Source organism: Schistocerca cancellata, chromosome 1 (assembly GCF_023864275.1).
Source record: "Schistocerca cancellata isolate TAMUIC-IGC-003103 chromosome 1, iqSchCanc2.1, whole genome shotgun sequence".
In the NCBI taxonomy this organism is placed as follows: Eukaryota; Metazoa; Arthropoda; class Insecta; order Orthoptera; family Acrididae; genus Schistocerca; species Schistocerca cancellata.
Window position 1 is genome coordinate 1,167,655,435 of NC_064626.1, and position 26,061 is coordinate 1,167,681,495.

The window sequence follows — 26,061 nt, forward strand, 5'->3', positions numbered from 1 at the left end:
TCCTGGTGTGTCCGGTGTGCCGTGCGTGTGATCATTGCTTGTACAGCCCTCTCGCAGTGTCCGGAGCAAGTATGGTGGGTCTGACACACCGGTGTCAATGTGTTCTTTTTTCCATTTCCAGGAGTATATATATATATATATATATATATATATATATATATATATATATATATATATATATATCTTTCTCTCGCTGTCTATCTATGTCTATCACTCTTCGCATCAAAAATTTTGCTCAGAGTTATCTTCGCCAAACGACACTATCCGTCAGCTGTAGCACGAAAGCATTCATCTTCTCTTCGAAGAGATGATTTCCGATTGTTGATGACTGGGGCTCCAATAAGTGTGTGTCTTTTGAGCTGAAGTAAATTAATTGATTTAAGTGCGTGAGTCATTCTTGTTCCACCCCTACGAGAAGAAGATCTTACTCCAATCTCCGTTTTACAACCCCGGCAATGAATGTATGAAGGTCTAAAAGCCGCTTGAATTGTATGACGCATCTAAACTCCGTGAAAAAAAAAGTACTTCTTCCTAAATGTTGGAAAATCCCAGTGTGTATTGAGTACTGAAGTAACAGGAGTTCGTGAAAACACATTGTAGAGATAGCTATCTTTAAATCCTGTACTTAACTGTAATAAGAAATATCAAAAGTTAAATTAAAGTTGTTGTAAGACGATGCAATAAGTAGACGAAAAAATGTCAACTACCGTTATACTGCAGAGACTGTCAGCGCTCGGATACATAACGACAGTCAACACGATGTGTACCGACTTGTACCTACATGCACCGATCACAACTAGGGCAACGAACTTCAACTTCAGATCGAAACGCTATATGTTAGTGAAGCGGATCCCATTTTATTGCAGTTATAAACTATTATCTTCACAAGAAACTACATTAAGTTTTTCGATAAAACTCTTGGGGTGCTATCCAGAACCGTCATCGGAACCCTCATCAGAACTCTAGTGCGATTTCGTATATTTTCGATAGCGAAAAAGGGTCCCTCATTATTTCAATTATCTATTATCTGCACAAAAAAGTCATTAAGGTTTTCTGAAGAACTGTTGGCGTGCTGTTCAGAACTATGATCACAATTTTACCTCAGCAAATTCATAAATATTTTTGTACACCATTAAAATTTCCGTGTTAGTAGTGTTTTCTATACGAAATTCGGCAAAACTATTCAAATTTAGTACAGAGATTTCTAGAACTATAGCATATATACCAAAACTTTTTAAATTTGTATATTTCTCGAAAGCCGTATATCAGCTTCACAGCTAGTCAAGTATTCGTAAGTGTGATTACAATTTTTTTCGCGTAATTCCGCAGAACTATTAAAAATTTGTGCAGATGACTCTAGAACTATGGTGTAGCTATCAAGGACTCCGAAAGAAATATACAGCGTGTCCATAAAGTCCCTATACAACTTCAAAATTTTATTACAACGGTAGTTGCTGAAATATTTTAACCACATTTCTTTTATTGTAATTAGTGTTCATAAAAGCTTTTTTCACAGATTTTAATATACCTCTATATGGGCGCATTCAGTCGCACGAAGCACATCAACACGATATTCGATTTCTTGCCATGTTCGTTGTAGCATAGCGTCATCAGTGGTAGCAGTGACTTTACGAATCCTTTGCTTCAAGTCAGCAACGCCCCGTATCTGTGTCTAATACACGATGTCTTTTACATGCCCCGATAAAAAAAGTCCAAGGCAGTGATATCTGGCTAACGCGGTGGCCAATGAATTGTCCCAGCCCTCCCAATCCATCTGCCTGGAAATGTTTTATTGAGGAACCGACGAATATTCAGTCCCCAATGTGATGCTGCACCATCTTTCTGGAAAATTATAGTTGGTTGTAAGTCAGTCAATTGTGGTGCAACATATTCGGCCAGAAGATCGAGGTAAACATCTGCAATAATTGCTGACTCGTTGAAGAAAAGTAGACCAATTATTCGGTTGCACATGATTTCACACTGTACATTACTTTTGGACTATCCCGGTGAAGCTCACTGGTCACATGGGGGGTGTTCAGATCCCCATATTCTCACAGTGTGTCTGTTTAATGTCCCAGAAACATGAAAAGTTGCCTCGTCACTGAAACAAACTCTCTTGAGGAATGCTTCATCCTCCGAAAGGCGTTCCAGCATGTTGAGTGCAAACTCTGTCCGTTTTGGCTTGTCATTTGGCTCAAGTGTCTGAAGCAGTTGCACTTTGTAAGCGTACAACCACAAGTTCTTGTGGAGGACCTTATGCACAGTTGAACGTGGTAGTTGCAACTGTCTGGCAGCAGTGCGGATGGACTTTGTAAGTGAACGAGTGAAGACGTTTAAAACGCGATCGATGTTTTCCTCGGATTTTCTTGGTCGCCCGCTCCTCCCTTAATCCAACACTGTCCCTGTCTCCATAAAGTTTTTGTGCCATGCACGGATTGAAGGCGCGATGGGGGAACTCTTCCATACTTCATTTTGAAGTTTCATTGTGCCTGAACACCCGATTTTGTCTCAATAAACCAGGACACACATTGTGCCTTCTCTTGAGGAGTTACCATTTTATAGAGGTTCAATTCCTTCCATCAACAGAGTACCTGAAACAAAAAATTTTGTAGTAAAAACTTTAGTAAACACTGATTACAATTAAAGAAATGTTGCTAAAATATTACAACAACTGCCACTGTAACAACATTTTGAAGGTGTAAACGGACTTTATGGACCCCATGTATACAGGGTGAGTCACCTAACATTACCGCTGGCTATATTTCGTAAACCACATCAAATACTGACGAATCGATTCCACAGACCGAACGTGAGGAGAGGGGCTAGTGTAATTGGTTAATACAAACCATAAAAAAATGCACAGGAGTATGTTTTTTTAACACAAACCTACGTTTTTTTAAAATAGAACACCGTTAGTTTTATTAGCACATCTGAACATATAAACAAATAAGTAATCAGTGCCGTTTGTTGCATTGTAAAATGTTAATTACATCCGGAGATATTGTAACCTAAAGTTGACGCTTGAGTACCACTCCTCCGCTGTTCGATCGTGTGTACCGGAAAGCACCGAATTACGAAGGGATCCAAAGGGAACGGTGATGGACCTTAGGTACAGAAGAGACTGGAACAGTACATTACATCCACATGCTAACACCTTTTTATTGGTCTTTTTCACTGACGCACATGTACCTTACCATGAGGGGTGAGGTACACGTTCGACGGGCGTTTCATAGGACGTGGAGGACGCATAAATTGGCCAGCCCGTTCTCCTGATCTTACACCTCTGGACTTCTTTCTGTGGGGTACGTTAAAGGAGAATGTGTACCGTGATGTGCCCATGCGGCGACATTACACCAGATGTACTGCGGCGTGTACGACATTCATTACGCAAGAGATTGCAATTGTGTGCAGCAAATCATGGCCACCACATTGAACATCTATTGACCTGACATGTCGGGACACACTCTATTCCACTCCGTAATTGAAAACGGAAACCACGTGTGTACGTGCACCTCACCCCTCATGGTAATATACATGTGCGTCCCTGTATGGCAAGTGCCAACTTCACCAGACCCGTGGGTTGTGAGCGCTCGCGGTAAAATGGGTCGGTCAGACGTCGTTACGTAGCTCAGCACTGCCGGCTATTAGCGCAGGAGAAGTGCAGACAACGTGTTGCCTCCAGAGGGATGACCGTAATTAGGTTCGGCGCAGCCTTAGGCTAGGCGCAAATTGAGAAGCGTATAGCACGTGTGACATGACAAGACACTACAGCGCGACACGCACGTGACGCACGGGTCGCGCGGGTGCAGCGCATATTGCGACGCGTACACCGTACTTCTGCGCTGACTGAACCGAAGCGCAAGCAACCTCTTATCTTTCTCAAACGATTTTACAGAAACTATTCTCTGAAAATATATGACTTTTGCCTTACTTGTAGCGTTATATGTCAGCATCGTGACGAAGTGCCGATCACCTCGCTAATGACCATTCTCATTGTGATGTACACTTTTTAGTAAGACACTACGCAAACCTCTAAAAGTTTGCAACGAAAATTAGGGGTCGCTATGATTTTGCGTTTGGTGCGTATTACACCATATGTTGCTGCGTATGAAATTTAGCTAACATGCTGAATCTTTGTTTAGACTTGGGAGGAGATCTCTATCTGCCTCCGATCTCGAGAAAATGGATCCCATGTAGCGCGCTCACTTTCGATCTCACGCCCGCGAGAATGAAATACTCGCAACATCTCTCGTATCTCCTAAACTGCTCGAGACATCGAAACGAAAGTTTGGCGAATAATAGCACACAAGGAGGAGAGTGTTTTTCCAATTATTAAACACACGGAACTTTCTTATCTATGGCGATATATCACTACTTATACCTCTTTTTTTATTTATTTCACTCCAGTGACTGTAATTTTTTAAGAGTTATCGACAGCTAGCGAAACAAGAGCTTCCTAGTATGAAAATAAACATGAAATTTCTTCTTTTATGTTACTGCAAACCGATACTACGAGGTTTCTCGTAAGCTATTGAGCTCTGTGATTGCCAATTACTTGTTTAGTGTCCCCCTCCGTTTCGGAATTCTGTCTCAATAGCTGCTGTGAGATGACTTGGGCAAATAACATTGTGACAAAGGAAGGACAATTAAACCAGTCACCAAGAGAAATGTGGCCTTTACTCATAAATGGTGATGCTTTTTCGAATGAGAAAAGGTTAACAACTCACACAAAAACAGATTGGCAATTCTGTTGGAATTTTGGTGGAATCCCCGTAACCCATCGTATTTTTAACACTGAGCGACTGGAATGGATATTTACCAAAGGATTTTATTCCTTCTCTTGATCTGAGCAGTATTAAAATAATTCCTTCAGGCGGAATGATAGGCACATGCCAGATACTGTTTACTCACCTAGTGCTTGCCGAACTGACGCGTGATCGCGAATAAAATAGTTGTTATTGAGAAAAATAAACACTTGGTCTGTCGCACAACACAATGGTCAGTGTATTGTCAGCAGCGAAGGATAATGCGCCCGATAGGAATGCACAAGCTAGCCAAGTGTGCCTTGTGAGATGAAGTTCGAAAAACATTGCCATTAAAGTAGATCTGCCTTTGTCAGCATCACATTTAAACAAATTAAATTTATCTAATCATAACACTCTTTTAGGATATTCCTACTTTCGTAATAATACCGACCATTTTCTTCATTTGTGTAGCCTGCTGTTGTATGGTTCAAAATGGTTCAAATGGCTCTGAGGACTATGGGACTCAACTTCTGAGGTCATTAGTCCCCTAGAACTTAGAACTAGTTTTGTTTTGTTTTTCTTCTGTCAAGAAAAATGTATACTTCAGCAACTGATGAGCCATTGGCCGCTGGAACTGCACCATATGCCTCCGAGATGTTTTCAGGTCGCAAGAAGGGACAGAGGGTAGTGAATTAGGAAGCAAGGAATATTATAAAATCATGTGATTAAGAATCAAGGCAGGAAAGTAAAGCAAGGTTATCTTCTCGCTGCCTAGTAAGCTAGCGTATCTGTAGGATCTGTTACAAAAATTTAGAAAGAGATAATCTCCACAGGTGTAATCCCTTTGTGCATCTGGTAAAAAGCGTCCAAGATATGAAGTATAGAAGTTTCACTGTGATTACTCTGATATGGATGTAATAATGTAATACGACACACTGTACTACAATCATGTGAACAACATACACTCCTGGAAATGGAAAACAGAACACATTGACACCGGTGTGTCAGACCCACCATACTTGCTCCGGACACTGCGAGAGGGCTGTACAAGCAATGATCACACGCACGGCACAACGGACACACCAGAAACCGCGGTGTTGACCGTCGAATGGCGCTAGCTGCGCAGCATTTGTGCACCGCCGCCGTCAGTGTCAGCCAGTTTGCCGTGGCATACGGAGCTCCATCGCAGTCTTTAACACTGGTAGCATGCCGCGACAGCGTGGACGTGAACCGTATGTGCAGTTGACGGACTTTGAGCGAGGGCGTATAGTGGGCATGCGGGAGGCCGGGTGGACGTACCGCCGAATTGCTCAACACGTGGGGCGTGAGGTCTCCACAGTACATCGATGTTGTCGCCAGTGGTCGGCGGAAGGTGCACGTGCCCGTCGACCTGGGACCGGACCGCAGCGACGCACGGATGCACGCCAAGACCGTAGGATCCTACGCAGTGCCGTAGGGGACCGCACCGCCACTTCCCAGCAAATTAGGGACACTGTTGCTCCTGGGGTATCGGCGAGGACCATTCGCAACCGTCTCCATGAAGCTGGGCTACGGTCCCGCACACCGTTAGGCCGTCTTCCGCTCACGCCCCAACATCGTGCAGCCCGCCTCCAGTGGTGTCGCGACAGGCGTGAATGGAGGGACGAATGGAGACGTGTCGTCTTCAGCGATGAGAGTCGCTTCTGCCTTGGTGCCAATGATGGTCGTATGCGTGTTTGGCGCCGTGCAGGTGAGCGCCACAATCAGGACTGCATACGACCGAGGCACACAGGGCCAACACCCGGCATCATGGTGTGGGGAGCGATCTCCTACACTGGCCGTACACCACTGGTGATCGTCGAGGGGACACTGAATAGTGCACGGTACATCCAAACCGTCATCGAACCCATCGTTCTACCATTCCTAGACCGGCAAGGGAACTTGCTGTTCCAACAGGGCAATGCACGTCCGCATGTATCCCGTGCCACCCAAAGTGCTCTAGAAGGTGTAAGTCAACTACCCTGGCCAGCAAGATCTCCGGATCTGTCCCCCATTGAGCATGTTTGGGACTGGATGAAGCGTCGTCTCACGCGGTCTGCACGTCCAGCACGAACGCTGGTCCAACCGAGGCGTCAGGTGGAGATGGCATGGCAAGCCGTTCCACAGGACTACATCCAGCATCTCTACAATCGTCTCCATGGAAGAATAGCAGCCTGCATTGCTGCGAAAGGTGGATATACACTGTACTAGTGCCGACATTGTGCATGCTCTGTTGCCTGTGTCTATGTGCCTGTGGTTCTGTCAGTGTGATCATGTGATGTATCTGACCCCAGGAATGTGTCAATAAAGTTTCCCCTTCCTGGGACAATGAATTCACGGTGTTCTTATTTCAATTTCCAGGAGTGTATTTCCACTGCAAGCTAGAAACAGTCGAAATGCAGTCACAAATAACAATGTTTTAATTAGTTCGCCGTGATGAGAAAAAGCATTTCAATTATTGCATGGACATTATCAAAATTAATAAACTAATTATACAACAACAGGCTACACAAATGAAGAAAATGGTCGGTATCATTACGAAAGTAGGAATATCCTAAAAGAGTGTTATGATTAGATATATTTAATTTGTTGAAATGTGCTGCTGACAAAGGCAGATCTACTTTCATGACAATGTTTTTCGAATTCCATCTCACAAGGCACACATGGCTAGCTTGTGCATTCCTGTCGCGCGCATTATCCTTCGCTGCTGACAATACACTGACCATTGTCTTGTGCGACAAATCAATTGTTTATTTTTCTCAATAACAACTATTTTATTCGCGATCACGCATTGTCAGTTTGGCAAGCACTAGGTGAGTAAACAGTATCTGGCATTTGCCTATCATTCCGCCTGAAGGAACGCTCGTCATTATTTTAATACTGCTCAGATCAAGAGAAGGAATAAAATCCTTTGGTAAGTATCCAGTCGAGTCGCTCAGTGTTAAAAATACGATGGGTTACGGGGATTCCACCAAAATTCCAACAGAATTGCCAATCTGTTTTTGTGTGAGTTGTTAACCTTTTCTCATTCGAAAAAGCATCACCATTTATGAGTAAAGGCCACATTTCTCTTGGTGACTGGTTTAATTGTACTTCCTTTGTCACAATGTTATTTGCCAAACTCATCTCACATCAGCTATTGAGACAGAATTCCGAAACGGAGGGACTCATTAAACAAGTAATTGGCAATCACATAGCTCAATAGCTTACGAAAAACCTCGTAGTATCGGTTTGCAGTAACATAAAAGAAGAAATTTCATCATTATTTTCATACTAGGAAGCTCTTGTTTCGCTAGCTGTCGATAACTCTTAAAAATTTACAGTCACTGGAGTGAAATAAATAAAAAAAGAATTATAAGTAGTGATATATCGCCATAGATAAGAAAGTTCCGTGTGTTTAATAATTGGCAAAACACTCTCCTCCTTGTGTGCTATCATTCGCCTAACTTTCGTTTCGATGTCTCGAGCAGTTTAGGAGATACGAGAGATGTTGCGAGTATTTCATTCTCGCGGGCGTGGGATCGGAAGTGAGCGCGCTACATGGGATCCATTTTCTCGAGATCGGAGGCAGATAGAGATCTCCTCCCAAGTCTAAACAAAAATTCAGCATGTTAGCTAAATTTCATACGCAGCAACATATGGTGTAATACGCACCAAACGCAAAATCATAGCGACCCCTAATTTTCGTTGCAAACTTTTTGAGTTTTCCGTAGTGTCTTACTAAAAAGTGTACATCACAATGAGAATGGTCATTAGCGAGGTGATCGGCACTTCGTCACGATGCTGACATATAACGCTACAAGTAAGGCAAAAATCATATATTTTCAGAGAATAGTTTCTGTAAAATCGTTTGAGAAAGATAAGAGGTTGCTCGCGCTTCGGTTCAGTCAGCGCAGAAGTATGGTGTACGCGTCGCAATATGCGCTGCAACCGTGCGACCGTGCGGCACATGCGTGTCGCTCTGTAGTGTCGTGTCACGTCACACGTGCTGTACGCTTCTCAATTTGCGCCTAGCCTTAGATACGACATACAGTTACACGACGCGTTGTTAGAGGGAAGACTCCAACCAGAAAGATAATTTTTCTTCTCCTTTGCCGATAGCAACCAAATTTTAAAATAATGTATATTATCAAAAATTGTAGGAACACCCAAGTTTTGAAGTCCATACCTCAATTAGGATTCGAGTTTTAAATTATTCTAATCGCATTCTTAAAAACCAACATTTGGTACTCACACCACAATTTTCACATGCCAGTTTGCGTAGGTACATTCACAAGACATAGTTCAAAGGTTGTGTGCCTTCATTTTATGACAAATATTAATAATTAGTTTTCAGTGTTTATTTCAAATGTCAGCCTTAAATTTTCTTAAATTATCGATAAGTGAATGTGATGGTAGAATAAAGAAATTACTTTTTCAATAATATTAATGCGTACAAGTATGTAAACAGATCAAGAGTACTTCCAGCAAAAATTTCATCCAAGATGGTTAATATTTATGATAAATAAGTTGCCACTGAGCGTAGAAAAACAAATGGTTAATATTTATGATAAATAAGTTGCCACTGAGCGTAGAAAAACAATCTTATGATAAAATGGATTTTAACATTTTATCAAAATATGAACGTTGCTACAAGACACATACTAATTAAAATTCACCGACACCATAATGTTTTCCCTTCTTGCTTATATCAGGCTTGTTCTTGTAATTTCAAGCTAAGGATAGCCTATGCCTTGAATTTTCTGAATAGTCTTCTTGAGCAGTGCAGTGGTAGGAATATCTGGTGGTAAACCAATGCCTGTTTCCTTGGAGCTCGTTGACTGAACTGTACAGGACTTCATTGAATTCCCTAAATTGAAATTGCAGAGTTAACAGGCAAAGTAACTGATTACCAACGACTGGCTGTCAATTGTTTCGCTTCAGTTTTTCTGGAAATCTTGCAGATTGTTTTCCCCAGCTTCAGTTTATGCCAAGGCCGGAGTAAAGGTGATTCTGTTTGATGGTGACAGAAATAAAAAAAAAATGGCATCTTTCTGTGTGCCACAGCCCCTAAGACATTCACTGATTCAAACATTTCTTAAATATACTTGTAATTCTAATACAGCGAAACAGTGTTGGGATCGAAGAGTAAACAGTATAAAGATGTGAATTAGCCATTTTTTAAATAATTGTAGTTTTAGGGTAGAGTGTCCCCTAAAATAGAGAGTAGCTGCCTTTAAATTGATGAAAAGTAGCATGAAGGTCGGGTTAGGAACCTCAAAGCGCTCAGACACATCAACATCTACGTATCAGTGCAGGATGCCTGGTTTATATATTTATTGTATCCTATGGTGTCTCGATACGCTTAGCATTCTATTAAAGTCTTATAAAACTTTGAACACGATGAAAAAAAATCTGTTTACCACAACATTGCAATTGATTTCCGTGCATAAGATTATGGATACTTGGTAAGGCGTACAGTGAAATGCCGAAGTGCAGAAATTAAAAAAACAAAAAAACTCCGTTTTAAGCAATATGACTGAAGAATATATACGGGAGCACAGAAACAAACGTCTCAATAATTTTCCCCCCGTTTTCCCATGTAACTTTTGTTCCACAAACTTTTCAGCTGCTACCATACTTCCGGAGTTATTCTAGGTGGCAATAGTTAGAGACTCACCCTGTATTTACCCTACTGTGTGATAGGACACTGTTTTCATGGGAAAATGTTTGCAGTTGCCTACGGTAGCTTGATTGTATGCAGGCGTGCGCCTCTTCGACCGAAGCAAATCTACGGTCACGTATGTCTTTCTTCTGGGTTCGAAAAATATGTAAATGGCCCTGGACAGGTCGGGACAGTATGGAGGATATATAAGAGCTTCCCAGCGAAACATCTGCAAGGTACTCCAAACAACTGTGTAGATTATTATCAAAGGAATCGTATTATTTCGGAGCGTTTAGTGGATGTAAAATTGGTCTTTTTTATTATCACCTTGTGAAACGTCCCCATTGAACAATTATACATGACTGTCCTTAAACTGACACACAATATTTTTAGCGCAACGCAATCTCACTTTCAATAATTCCTACAAAAGAATGGCCCTGACTAACATTAACCTATACCTTTCACAAATCATTTACCTCACAAAAATCTTCGTTACTCGAACTACTGCAATACAGCAAGCGCCACTACTGCCAGCTAAATAAAAGATTCAAACTATGGAAGGCACTAACTACTGATAGGCATAGTTAGCAAATGAAAGATTTTAATAGAGAACAAACAATGTATTTACCTTAATAGTGTTGAAAAATCATAATATACATAGCAGTTCATGACATCCAGTCTTACAAATTTCAAAACTCCGCCATTTCTCTCCCCACATCCACCACTGCTTGTGGCTCACCTCCAACTGCGCAACGCTACGCGCTGTTCACATCCAGCTGCCCAACACTACAATGGCCAACAACAATGCAAACCAGCCACAGACTGCACACAGCACAGCTAGTGATTTTCATACAGAGCGCTACGTGGCTTTACCAATATAAAAACCTAAACAGCCCTCTTACACTTGCACATGCACGGCACTTATTGCCTCAGTCATTACTTTAATGACTGAGATAGCCACTAAGTCGCTTTTCGTAATTTAAGAGTAGAACAAGAAACTGTACCACCTTACTCTTCGATTTTTGGTTCGGAAAAACCACATATTTGTTAAATACAGTAACACGGTCGCTAGTCATGAAGGGACAAAAATTCAACATTGTTTCTGTATATTCACTCAAACTCATTAACAAGATTTTTTAGTTTAAATCCAAGAATTAATAAAAAAAATTAAGTATGCAAGCACATTTTTTTCCTTTTTTTCATAAACTTTGCAAGACATTAATAGCCATTTTAACCATGAACTATTGCAAAGATACCACTCCAATAAATGAGCAATAGTTGTTTAAGAAGTTAAATAATCACTTTTTTATGGGCTGAAGGGACTTCATTTACACTTCTATTACGTAACATTCTGTATTACCTCACAAATATTTATAGTGTCCATAATTGCTCTTTGTTTAAGAATACGACTGGCAAACATCATGGGAGGACGAGGTAGATAGAGTGACATAATATAATAACTACTCGGATGGACTGATAAAAGTGAAAGAGAACGCCGCAGTCGCTCACAGAAGGTTGGACGACGCATAGCGTGAGTTTAACCTAAGTATAGTGCAACACGAGGTAGCTGTAGGAAAGAGAAAAGACAGTGTGTGTCAATCAGTGAGCAGTTACGGTGCATTTTGGTTTTGTTCGTCATTATAACATCGCTCGGAGACAACACAGCAGTTTGGTGTTGCTCACAGCATTGTTTAACGTGCACGGGGTGTTTTGTGAACCACTGGCACTTCTGTCCAAAGGAGAGGAAGTGGTCCGGCACGGTCAACCACAGCAGCAGGTGACTGACACACTGTGCAACAGGCAAGAAGGGACCCACGGCAAATTGCAGGTGCAATTTCAGCCACATTTAACAGGTCTGCAAGGCACGCAATCCCACACTCCGCAGCGGCACGGCGACTGCGTAGTGTCGGTCTCTTTTCCAGACTACCGGTACGTTGTTCTCCTCTGACACCCGCACATCGGCATCACCGTCTGCGCCGGTGCTAAGAGCATTGGGATAGGACCAACGAGGAGTCGGGTCGCGTACTCATCCCGGATGAGAGCAGATACAGTCCGGATAGTGATTCTGGACGTACCCTCATACGGCGAGGGTGGGAAAACAAGCGCCCAGGAACCTTGTCTTTAGAATGGCGCATTCTGCAGCGTCCGTCCCGTCCGCATGCGATATCGGCATCCCGCATGACGGATTATAGATGCGGGATGCCGTCATCACAGGGAGTGAAACCAAAGCAGATGTTTACAGTACGACCGAGGTCGCTGCCGGAGATGATAACACAGCCTCGCGTCTCTGCCAACGGCCGGCAGGGCCCGCTACCCGAGCACTGCGGATCGACAGCTTCGCCAGAGGTCGCGATAAACAAGCGGACTATTCTCCCACGCCAGTGACGTGGTGATCGAAAATAGTCCCAGAAGATGAATCCGCCAACCGGCCTTATAAGCCAGCCCATCGCCGGCCAGCAGGTACTAACAACAGGCCCATTAGCCTTCTGAATACCATGGTAAAGGTCCTAAAATCTTTGATCCTCCACCACTTTTCCGAGCCTCTGGCGGTGGCTGGGACGATCTGTCCGGAACAGTTCGGATTCGCTTCCCACTTATTAGGACCACAGAGCATGTCAGCAGGGTCTTTTACTCAGCCATTTCGACGCTATCGGTTTCCCTGGACCTGCGAAACGTGTACAACAAGATATGGCAGGACAATCTTGTGTACAAAATGCTGACACCAACGACCATCCCCCACATCTATGTCAAGATCGTCGATAATTTCCTCCACGACAGAACCTTCTTGGTTACTCAGCAAGGACAACGCTCAGCTTACATCATATGTCGATGGGTACCCCTCAAGGCTCTCTGTTGTCTCCCATCCTCTTTATGTTAATGATATGTCAGTCATCCCACACTACCACCAGGCGCAGTTCGCCGACGGTACCGTGCTCTATTCGATCAGCTGCAACACGGACCAGCTCATTGCTCGCCTGCAGAGGCAGGTGGACCCGACTGCCATCTGCTGTCGATCAGACAAGAGTGCCCTCAATGCCGCTAAAACTACGGCAGTCTACTTTCTGCGCCACAACATCACTATTGCAGGGGTCTGGGACCCATAGTCCCCGGGTACCAAATATCTAGGTGCCCTGATGGATAAAAAAACTGCTCTTCAATCGAGATTCAAAATATGTCACCCAAAAAGGACAGAAGCTGATAAAAGCGTTATACCCACTCTTCAACGGCAGGGAACTGAACTTGGAAACGAAGCTCCGACTGTACCGGATGGTTGTCCACACTTCCCTCACCTACAGCTTCTCTGCATGAGGCACTGTTTGTGCCTCCCAGATGCAGACACTCCAGCGCCCGCAGAATAAGGTGCTTCGACGCAGCCTGCATGCTCCTCCCTTCACGAGGGTTGTTACGCTCCGTGATGAAACAAACACGGTAACTCTAAAGACGTCCATTCGAGAGAAGGCTTGGCGTCTCTATGACAAAGTGGATGCCCTGCGCGACACGGCCACCGGCTTACCTCATATTGGCACCCCGACTCCCCAGTACTGGCACCACCACCTTGTTCCTCTCACCATCCTCGAGGAATCAGATTCAGACCATGGCTAACGACAGCCCTGTTACTGCCACTAATAAGGTGTCAGTCTTTATACGGCCACTCAGTATGTGACGTCCATAATACGTCCACCAGTATCAGTACTAGAGTGCTGCAACGCTCCATGTTTGACCGGTCACGGCTCGCCTGTTGACGGGGGGACCGAGCCGCTCGTGTCCGGCCCCACACGACTCGGCTCGGTCACGTACTCGCCCCATGCCTGTTGTCCGGATTCCGGACACGCGGATAACCGAGCATGACCGGTCACCGCTGACGTCTCAGCTCGCCTCGCCCCGGCTCGCTGCACTGCACTGTACTGTACTGTACAAATCCAACGTCTCTCTCTCTCTCTCTCTCTTCTAATACAAAAGTAACATTTCCAAGAACGGGTACGTGACACAGCTAAATTCATAAAGCACTTGAAAAGTAAAATGATATTTCAATACAACCGCGGATAGAAGACGAGTCTCATTTCCAAACAAAAGAGATATTTTTCCTTTCATTCATAGGAAACATTAAATAAGTGCTTTCCCTGTAATCTAGAAGACAACCATCTTCATAAAGAAAGCATGCAAAGAACATTAAACATTTACAGACATAACTTGTCATACGTTTCAATTGTTTGCAACATAAACAAAATTATAGTTATTGTTGATCAGCAGGAAATCACTAACGCGTTCCGGATTTAATTGGCTGCGGCGATTTGTTAGTAACATGTCGGCTTCACTAAAGCACCTTTCACTAGGTGCGCTTGTTGCTGGGATACATAAAATACGTCTTGCAACTGCAGCCAAACCTGGCAGATCTGTTTCATGTCTGCTCCACCACTTTAAGATGTCATCATCATCTCCGGGGTGCATTAAAATGTACAGATCTACTTCATCTGCTGCGGATGATCTGTTGTTCCTCCATTCCTTGAAACGAGCTCTCTTTCTGGGTGGTGATGACACAGTACTTGAAGGATCTATGATAATAAACAAAAGAGACAAGTAATACAAAACTGATATGGAAATCATCGAAACATTCCCGTAAGAGACCGATGACCTCGCTGTTTGGTCTCTCCCCCCAAACAACCCGACCCCCGTTCCCATAAAAACGAGATGTTTTACGTTAATGAAATATTACACGACTCACAACATTCCCGTTTCTCTATAATACACTTTCCACTAATTATGCAAAAACGATTATGTTAATGATTGAATGTTGTAACTACGTACGTAGCACACATTTGTCGCACATTGTTAAGGATTTCCTGCTTTTCACTTATTTCAAGCATATTAAGATAACGGAAGGACGGCCAAAGAAACGATCTTTGTGAGGTTTCTTGCAACTGTGTTTCTTTAAATGAGTGGTTCCCGACTGGAAAAACAATAAAGTGGAGCAGTTTATGCACGATACGTACCCAGTACACGCAATGTTTTCATCTACAACCAACAGAAATGTACTCCATACTTGGCTTTTTAGACCTTCCCGTTTCTTTAATGTGTAGACATTGGTTTCAATCTTACGTCTTACTACACTGACTTCCTCGCGTTGCATGATTACAGAGAGAGACACGCCACAAATAAGAAGCCCGTACTCGCTGCAGGTTCACACGGATAATAACACGTGTAATGTGTTTGAAGTTATGTGCTACGTATTCGGTCACGGCTTCTATGCTCGGTCACAAGAACTAGTGCGGGTAGCCTATCCAGTTAGGGTGTGCTCGCCCCACCTCGTATTTTGTGCTCGCTTACTCGGTCATGCAGGACTCTAATCAGTACCTACCTAGTTGTGTTCCTTATTGCCTGCTACCTTGAATTTACACTATCAGAGGGTGGCACAAGACATCAAGTCCCACCGCCACACCTAAAACGTGGACTCTAATAATGTCATCGGGATGATGTCATTGTAGGATCGGGCAATTTTACAGTTCCATCGAGACAGTAAGACCGAGATCTGCCGGTGACGCTGTACCTTAACCTACTAGAGGGAAAAAAAAAGCCAGAGGGCAGTTTGACAAGCCACCCGGACTTTCAGCGATTTGCTACCCCGGCCTCGTCTGCTGCTAGTCCCGGGTAGTCAGGAGTGGTAGCTTCGGACTGTGACTCAAGGGTGTCGTGTAATGGTGATGTGGACTCCCTGGACAGCTTTGTGTTAATGCTGTGCCGACCACTTTGTAGTAGTTTTGTTTCCGTCTTTTTTTTTGTGGACTTTCTGGAGTGAGAGACTCGCGAGGAAGACATTTTATTTTGTTATTCTTCTGTTATAAGATCCGAAGTGGGATCTGTTACGCCATTACCAAGGTAGCCTCTGCAGGCCGGCAACACATCTAACATGACACAGGACCGGGGTATCCTATGCCCAAAGGCGTAAGCAATGGTAAACATCGGATGTTTTGGAAACAGACATTCCGCGTACTACTTCCTACAGAGGGAGTTCGAGATGGCCTGCAGGAAGTATTACTACAACAACATCTGATTGGCTGACCACTACTATTTAAAGGCTAGAACCAGCACCGGACGTCAGTTCACGCCGAAAACCGACCTCAAGGACGTCTCTACGGAAGACTACGTCTTCTACATCAGAACAGAACTTGGAATTAAGTGTATGTGTGTTACGATGGACTCTTGTGGGAAATTTAGAAGTTATCTTTTGTTGTCTCTAGTAGGAAATTCTTATTGGATTTGTGACTGTGACTTTTCGTTGTAATTATGTCATTTCCATGTAGATTCACATCACTAAAAGTTGTGTTGTAAAAACGTTCGAATTCTCCATTACAACAGGATCCATACTTTGTTTCTTGCCTAAATTGTGTTTTGTTTCGACTACATTGTCACCATCAGCAACGTTGTTGATTTTGACCAATAAAAGCATATTGCGGAATATTGTTCGAGTTTTGTCTCTGCTGCCGCAGATACAGTACATTCGGTCGTGGATTCATTTTTATAGGTAACAACGTGTCAGCGCATCAACTGTGCAGGTGGAAAAAAAGAGGACATTCGTCGAGTGGACTGGCCTGCTGATTACCTCGAGTTGAAACCCACTGAGCACATACGGGATACGTGGACACGTGTGGGAAGACATACTGCCGCATTTCCACGTACACCAGCGACCACCCAGGATTTGTCAGCCGCGCTGGTGGAGGAGTGGAACGCCCTGCCACAAGAACTTTGTGGCCAGCGTGGGTGATAATCACGCACCCTGTTAAGAACCAATTCCCGCCTTTTGTAATTTCCGGTGGACCATCATAAATCGCGGTGACTTCAGTGCAATTATTCTCTTTAAATAAAAGTATTCTTTCAGTTACCTTCTATAATATACTTTCTATGTGTGGTCCAAGTTACGTCAAGCTATCATCCGAAAGTTACTTTCGACCTTAGGTTCTGCACACCACTGTATATTGTCCAGAACTAATTAGCATCCGCTTTTCCTAATGTAACTGATCCTCCCTACACACTCATAAGGAGAAAAGGAAAAACGTTCTTGGCATTTTAATTGAAGCACAGACGTGCAACCAGTGAGGTTATATTAAGAATGTAGCTACTGCTTGGCGTATTGTATTCCTTGGCGACAATGCTTGATGGACTTGGGACGAGAGCAATTACGACAGATTTAGCTTCGTAAAAAACCTTATACCTGAAGCATTTAAGTAACTCAGAGGACTGACTACTGTAGTGGCGCGAACCCGACGTCTCTGTTCACCACTGCTTATTGCATAAACTTGCCGTCTGCACAAGTGTCTGATTACTGCTGACTGTATGATAGGCTACGGATTGCGTGCTAAGGCAACAAAAAGGCGGCAAGCTAAAATACGTGGTACATACCCTACTTCTGTGGTTGTCGACACCACGCTTAAAGTTGTTAGAAAGCATTCCCTCAGGAAAGAATCAGTCATTTACAAACATTAGTAACGAAAACAACTTCATGTAGACCGTAGTTTCCACAAGTAAATTACACACCCCAACAAGTCATACATCAGCTCTTTATTTCGAAATACACTCCTGGAAAGTGAAATAAGAACACCGTGAATTCATTGTCCCAGGAAGGGGAAACTTTATTGACACATTCCTGGGGTCAGATACATCACACGATCACACTGACAGAACCACAGGCACATAGACACAGGCAACAGAGCATGCACAATGTATATCCACCTTTCGCAGCAATGCAGGCTGCTATTCTCCCATGGAGACGATCGTAGAGATGCTGGATGTAGTCCTGTGGAACGGCTTGCCATGCCATTTCCACCTGGCGCCTCAGTTGGACCAGCGTTCGTGCTGGACGTGCAGACCGCGTGAGACGACGCTTCATCCAGTCCCAAACATGCTCAATGGGGGACAGATCCGGAGATCTTGCTGGCCAGGGTAGTTGACTTACACCTTCTAGAGCACGTTGGGTGGCACGGGATACATGCGGACGTGCATTGTCCTGTTGGAACAGCAAGTTCCCTTGCCGGTCTAGGAATGGTAGAACGATGGGTTCGATGACGGTTTGGATATACCGTGCACTATTCAGTGTCCCCTCGACGATCACCAGTGGTGTACGGCCAGTGTAGGAGATCGCTCCCCACACCATGATGCCGGGTGTTGGCCCTGTGTGCCTCGGTCGTATGCAGTCCTGATTGTGGCGCTCACCTGCACGGCGCCAAACACGCATACGACCATCATTGGCACCAAGGCAGAAGCGACTCTCATCGCTGAAGACGACACGTCTCCATTCGTCCCTCCATTCACGCCTGTCGCGACACCACTGGAGGCGGGCTGCACGATGTTGGGGGTGAGCGGAAGACGGCCTAACGGTGTGCGGGACCGTAGCCCAGCTTCATGGAGACGGTTGCGAATGGTCCTCGCCGATACCCCAGGAGCAACAGTGTCCCTAATTTGCTGGGAAGTGGCGGTGCGCTCCCCTACGGCACTGCGTAGGATCCTACGGTCTTGGCGTGCATCCGTGCGTCGCTGCGATCCGGTCCCAGGTCGACGGGCACGTGCACCTTCCGCCGACCACTGGCAACAACATCGATGTACTGTGGAGACCTCACGCCCCACGTGTTGAGCAATTCGGCGGTACGTCCACCCGGCCTCCCGCATGCCCACTATACGCCCTCGCTCAAAGTCCGTCAACTGCACATACGGTTCACGTCCACGCTGTCGCGGCATGCTACCAGTGTTAAAGACTGCGATGGAGCTCCGTATGCCACGGCAAACTGGCTGACACTGACGGCGGCGGTGCACAAATGCTGCGCAGCTAGCGCCATTCGACGGCCAACACCGCGGTTCCTGGTGTGTCCGCTGTGCCGTGCGTGTGATCATTGCTTGTATAGCCCTATCGCAGTGTCCGGAGCAAGTATGGTGGGTCTAACACACCGGTGTCAATGTGTTCTTTTTTCCATTTCCAGGAGTGTATATAGAACGAAAAAACAGGCTGAGACGCATCCAGATAAATTTATTTGCAATGAGTCCAGATTTTTCTAAAAGAGTAACGACAAAATTGTCTGTTTCAGATAACATTATCGGGAAACAGCGGCCTGTCAGTTAAGTAAAATTAGTAAGGAAACTGCCTCGGTCACACAGCCATTTGTTAAGAATATGACGAGTTTCGCCTTTAGTAATAGGCCGTCTTCAGATAGTGCACTGTAAAGATAAGAATTATAACTACTCATTTACATATGGAACTCAGAAAAGAGTACAAAGAATATACGTTAAAATGATGTTCCGACACCCATCCGGCTGATGATGACGATGACGCTTGGAACAGGTGTGCTGATCCCAGTCGCAAAACCGCTGCTGATAGTTGAGCAACAGCGGGTTAAGCAGCGTGAAAGAGGGCGCGCATGAGCCGCACTTCGTCAGTGCCGGACAAAGGGGAGCGACTTACATATCGTATGCTAAGATCTGAACGTTCACTTTTAAAAAAACGTATGTACATTTAACTGTAAACTTCTAAAAATAGCAATTTAAATACCCTATGGATATGGGGATCGTTAAAACCAGCTTTATAAATGTTAACTAATAAGCTAACGTAATAACCCAATGGCTAGCATTACAAACACGCTTTCCCATAGCAACTGCTATTCAGTCATCAATTATATGTTCGTGATAGAATAAGACATAAAAAGTAGCTGTGTAACAATTAAATACACGAATATTCTCATTAGCATAATTGGTTTGTTAAAAATACTTCAAAATTGACTAGAAAATTTCAGCACACTGGTACCACTCCTGTTAGCGACGCTATTTGTGGCACAACCTGACTAAAGGACATGTTGGAATCTGTCGATAGAATACATTGTGGCACATCAAGGGATCACCAATTTAGTACTGGAGGGAAGAGTCGTGGGCAAAAATCGTAGAGGTGGATCAACAGATGAATACAGTAAGTATATTCAGAAGGATGTATGTTGCAGTACTCATTCGGAGATGAAGTGGCTTGCTTAGGATAAAGTAGCATGGAGAGCTGCATCAAACCATGTCTTTGCACTGAATACGTCGACGACGACGACAAAAACAACAACAACAAAAAAATGGCTCTGAGCACTATGGGACTCAACATCTTAGGTCATAAGTCCCCTAGAACTTAGAACTATTTAAACCTAACGAACCTAAGGACATCACACACACCCATACCCGAGGAAGGATTCGAACCTGCGACCGTAGCAGTCCCGCGGTTCCGGACTGCAGCGCCAGAACCGCTAGACCACCGCGGCCGGCCAACAACAACAACAACAACAATCGTCTCCTATGGATGCTGTACCTATCCTTCTGTTGCCTACTCGAGTGCCGACTTCGATTCTGGAACACTCAGTCCACAGTTCCTTTGAGTGAAAAGTCGTAGATACTATTCCACAGACTCGTGTTTTACTTTTAACTGAAATCATGCAACCCTTTCAAGTGCGGTATTCTGCACATTGGTAGCGCTTATGGTAACTGCGTTATAGGAGCCCGCCTGATGCTAGTCTCCCTTGTGAGTGTAGGATAGACAAGCAGAGGTGCGATGATGGAGCGCTGTGGAATGCACTGGACTAACGGGATATCATTAAATTAACAACAATTTATTAGCAAGAGTTTTACAACCAATCTGTCTTTTTCTCAGGGCTGCCTAGCACAGTCCTAGCTGAGCCTGACTTGCACACAGGTGCAGAGCAGCACATCAGCACCTGGGCTCTGGCGTTGTTGGGGGTCAGTGCTTCGGACCTGCCGTAGGAGGGTCCGGCGACCGGCGCCTCACTGCAGTTCACCTTGGCTGTGGACGTCTGCCTGAGACTCAGTGCTCTCATTGCATGGAGCTCCAATTAGGCTCTGCCCCAGAAATCTGCATGCACCTGTTGTCAGTTGTGGAAGGCCGAGCAGCGACGACGGTTCAATCTCGCGTCCGACCATCCTGATTTAGGTTTTCCGTGATTTCCCATAATCATTCCAGGCAAATGCCGTGATGGTTCCATCGAAAGGGCACGGCCGATTTCCTTCCCCCTCCTTCCCTAATCCGATGAGACCGATGACCTCGCTGTTTGGTCTCTTCCCCAAAACAATCCAGTCAAATCACATCCGAGCAGCGACATGAAGGGCAACCTATAGGTGGTACTGGTATTGGCAGGAATGATGGCATAGGCGCTCTGCTTCCATATTGAACAGTTCACATACACGTAGATTGGGTCTTCATTAATGGAAGATCTTCCCAGCTCTCATCCCCAGTAAGTCACTATTGTGACTAATGCTTCCATGTTGAACAGTTCAGAGATGGGCAAATTGGTTCTTCAGTCATGGAAGATCGTTCCAGTCCTCATCCACGGTAGGTCACTGTTGTGACTAATGCTCCCATGTTAAACAGTTCATTGGTGGGCAGATTGGTTCTTCATTCTTGGAAGATCACCCCGGCTATCATCCTCGGTAAGTCACTGTTGTGACTTTAAGTTCTGTCCACATACAGATAGCGTACTCGTAGCGGTGGACTCCAAACTGGTGGTGGTTGTAGATACTTCGTTGCATTCACCAGGTCATCTTGCAGCTAGTAGGGCTGATCCTCCATCGGTATCCGTGATGCAGTAGGGTTGGCCTGACTCAGAGTGAGTGGAAGGTTCAAAAATGGTTCAAATGGCTCTAAGCACTATGGGACTTAACATCTGAGGTCATCAGTCCCCTAGACTCAGAAGTACTTAAACCTAACTAACGTAAGGACATCACACACATGCATGCCCGAGGCAGGATTCGAACCTGCGACCGTAGCAGCAGCGCGGTTACGGACTGAAGCGCCTAGAATCGCTCGGCCACAACGGCCGGCTGAGTGGAAGGGAGGCGAGGATTTTGCACCAGTCGATGATATTATTCCATCCCCCCCCCCCCTTTTCGGGTGACGGAATGTGCTCTTATAGTCTGAGCCCACCATCGCTCTTGGCTGGCCTAACGTTTAGCTTCAAGACTTCAGGCCGTCCTTTATGCAAAGTTTCTAGTCTGCAAGGCGTTCGTGTGTCATCTCTAGCTAGAGTTGCCACAAGTAGTCTCGTAACGGAAGAGTGTTACGTCCGCTTGCCACCGTTGTCTAATCACTGAATCAGGTGTCTCCTGGCGTCTTCTCTCGCACCTGTAAGTTAATAAGCTCCCTGTCAGTTTGTACTTTGGAACTTACAGTGTTAATATCGATTATGCCGTCGTTGCGTACCTGGCAAATGCTAAGGAAATTTTATTCCTGCACGTAATTACTAATCTTCTGTCCAACAGTGTGTATGCTTGGGAACGACGTCAGGGGATCCTGCTCGTTAGACAGATGCGTCAACCACTACACAATTCTGGCGCAGCGGCTTTGGACAATTGTACGGAATACTATACAGCGTTGCGCAGACTCTCCAACCATATCGGAATAGCATGCCAGCATTGATCGAAATGGGGATCCTGCCTGACACCCGGGAATCAAATGAAAGTACATTGTTCAGGAGACCTTTTACGTCTCAAGAATTGTATATATTTATTTATTTATTGTTCAGCTAATTCAGCTTATTCAAGATGTAGCCTCTTTAAGTTATTAAATACATTTTTAAGAGCTTTTTCCATACATCTCTGTCCGCTGCTATCTTCTGCCAGTTGAAGTCCGCAACTTTCCTGAGTTCCTTATCCGAGCGATCAAGTGGTCTCTCTGGTGGTCTTCTTTCTCCTTTGGGACTCCTGCCCACTGCCATTTTAGAGTCTTAACCCGTTCTACAATGTCTTTTACTCCTCTTATTGCTCGAATGTCCTCACTTTTCTGTCGATCTTTCTTAGTGAGACCTAACATTGACCTTTCCTTAGCTCTCTGAGCAGTTCTAAGTTTCCTTTTGAAAAATTCATTTAAAGTCCAAGTTTCACACCTGTACGTTAAAACCGGTAGGACGCACTGATCAAAAACTCTCTTCTTTATGCAGACTGGCATGTTAAATTTGAGAACTGTTGCATTCCTACCGTATGCCCTCCAACCCAGTTTAATTCGACGAAAAATTTCAGGTTTCAAATCCCCATTTTTGTCAATTATACATTTTGTGTCAATTATATATTATATACATTTTGTGTCAAAGTAATTGAGAGAAAGAGAGATTGATTTGAAGGACAGGACCAAACAGTGAAGTCATCCTGCAGCAACGAATGAAAATTTGTATCAAGGCCGGGATTTGAACCCAGATCTCCATTATGGCACCCTGGCGCAGGGCTTTGTCCGACTGCGTGGACTATCCTAGCATGTCTCTCTCCTCAAGCCTTGAGGCTGTGGCGTGCATGGGAATGTCGACTGAGGAGCAAGGCATGCTAGAAATGTGTGCTAGGATGGCCTAGTGGCTAGCGCATGTGCCTCGTTAGGTGGGTTCGAATCGTGACCCTCGCCCAAATTTTATTTAGTCGCTGCAGTCTACATGATGTTTGAGACTTGAAAAACGTCGCTGGAATGTTACAGTTTCATTTGCCCGTCAGGGGTGCCTTTACAATCGATACAAGAGCAGTGACAGTAGCAACACACCTAGACGTCGTATCGGGATGCTGCAACACTTTGCAGATCTGGATATTGAATACTGTTATGTTGATCAGTGGTTTTATTGACAAATAATGCAAAATACACTCCTGGAAATGGAAAAAAGAACACATTGACACCGGTGTGTCAGACCCACCATACTTGCTCCGGACACTGCGAGAGGGCTGTACAAGCAATGATCACACGCACGGCACAGCGGACACACCAGGAACCGCGGTGTTGGCCGTCGAATGGCGCTAGCTGCGCAGCATTTGTGCACCGCCGCCGTCAGTGTCAGCCAGTTTGCCGTGGCATACGGAGCTCCATCGCACTCTTTAACACTGGTAGCATGCCGCGACAGCGTGGACGTGAACCGTATGTGCAGTTGACGGACTTTGAGCGAGGGCGTATAGTGGGCATGCGGGAGGCCGGGTGGACGTACCGCCGAATTGCTCAACACGTGGGGCGTGAGGTCTCCACAGTACATCGATGTTGTCGCCAGTGGTCGGCGGAAGGTGCACGTGCCCGTCGACCTGGGACCGGACCGCAGCGACGCACGGATGCACGCCAAGACCGTAGGATCCTACGCAGTGCCGTAGGGGACCGCACCGCCACTTCCCAGCAAATTAGGGACACTGTTGCTCCTGGGGTATCGGCGAGGACCATTCGCAACCGTCTCCATGAAGCTGGGCTACGGTCCCGCACACCGTTAGGCCGTCTTCCGCTCACGCCCCAACATCGTGCAGCCCGCCTCCAGTGGTGTCGCGACAGGCGTGAATGGAGGGACGAATGGAGACGTGTCGTCTTCAGCGATGAGATTCGCTTCTGCCTTGGTGCCAATGATGGTCGTATGCGTGTTTGGCGCCGTGCAGGTGAGCGCCACAATCAGGACTGCATACGACCGAGGCACACAGGGCCAACACCCGGCATCATGGTGTGGGGAGCGATCTCCTACACTGGCCGTACACCACTGGTGATCGTCGAGGGGACACTGAATAGTGCACGGTACATCCAAACCGTCATCGAACCCATCGTTCTACCATTCCTAGACCGGCAAGGGAACTTGCAGTTCCAACAGGACAATGCACGTCCGCATGTATCCCGTGCCACCCAACGTGCTCTAGAAGGTGTAAGTCAACTACCCTGGCCAGCAAGATCTCCGGATCTGTCCCCCATTGAGCATGTTTGGGACTGGATGAAGCGTCGTCTCACGCGGTCTGCACGTCCAGCACGAACGCTGGTCCAACTGAGGCGCCAGGTGAAATGGCATGGCAAGCCGTTCCACAGGACTACATCCAGCATCTCTACGATCGTCTCCATGGGAGAATAGCAGCCTGCATTGCAGCGAAAGGTGGATATACACTGTACTAGTGCCGACATTGTGCATGCTCTGTTGCCTGTGTCTATGTGCCTGTGGTTCTGTCAGTGTGATCATGTGATGTATCTGACCCCAGGAATGTGTCAATAAAGTTTCCCCTTCCTGGGACAATGAATTCACGGTGTTCTTATTTCAATTTCCAGGAGTGTATTATTTATGTTAAATTTTGACGGTAAAACATGTGAGAAACGCGTGCGTCGGGCAGGTGCGCGAGAGCTTCAGGGACCTGGAGAGCTGCGGCTACCTGTGGGAGAGCCGCGAGGGCCTGCCGCTGGCGGACCTGGCGTTCTGCGCCGGCTTCTTCACGGTGTACCTGGTGGAGGAGCTGGTGCACCTGCTGCTGGACAGCCGGCAGGACCGCAAGCGCCGGCGCCGCCAGCAGCACCAGCAGAGCGCCGAGTGCTCGGCGCACGACAGCGGCGCCATCGCAGACTTCGCCGCCGCCGCCGAGGACGACGAGGAGGAGGAGGCGGACGAGGCGGTGCTGACGCGCACCATGAGCCTGCGCTGCTCGCGCCGCGGCGGCCGGCCCGCCCGCGCCGTGGGCGGCGGGGGCGGCAGCGGCGGCGACGGCACGGTGCCGCCTACGCCGGCGCCCGCGGCGCGCGAGCCGCCGTCGCCGCTGCCCGTGCCGCTGCAGCTGCAGCTGCCGCCCACCGCCGCCGCCAGCGCCACCGCGGGCAGCGGCAGCGGCAGCAACGTCTCCACCCAGGGGCTCATCCGCACCGAGTCCGCTATAGGT

At 45.9% G+C, this 26,061-nt stretch overlaps 1 protein-coding gene across 1 annotated transcript in view; it reads left to right on the top strand.

Annotated features, from left to right (window-relative positions):
• LOC126138580 (uncharacterized) overlaps nucleotides 1-26,061 on the top strand; it is a 687,542-nt gene that overhangs the window by 96,351 nt on the left and 565,130 nt on the right. The window contains exon 2 of the mRNA XM_049915221.1: nucleotides 25,525-26,059. Coding sequence (XP_049771178.1) covers nucleotides 25,525-26,059 — 535 coding nt within the window. The remainder of the gene's footprint in view (nucleotides 1-25,524; nucleotides 26,060-26,061) is intronic.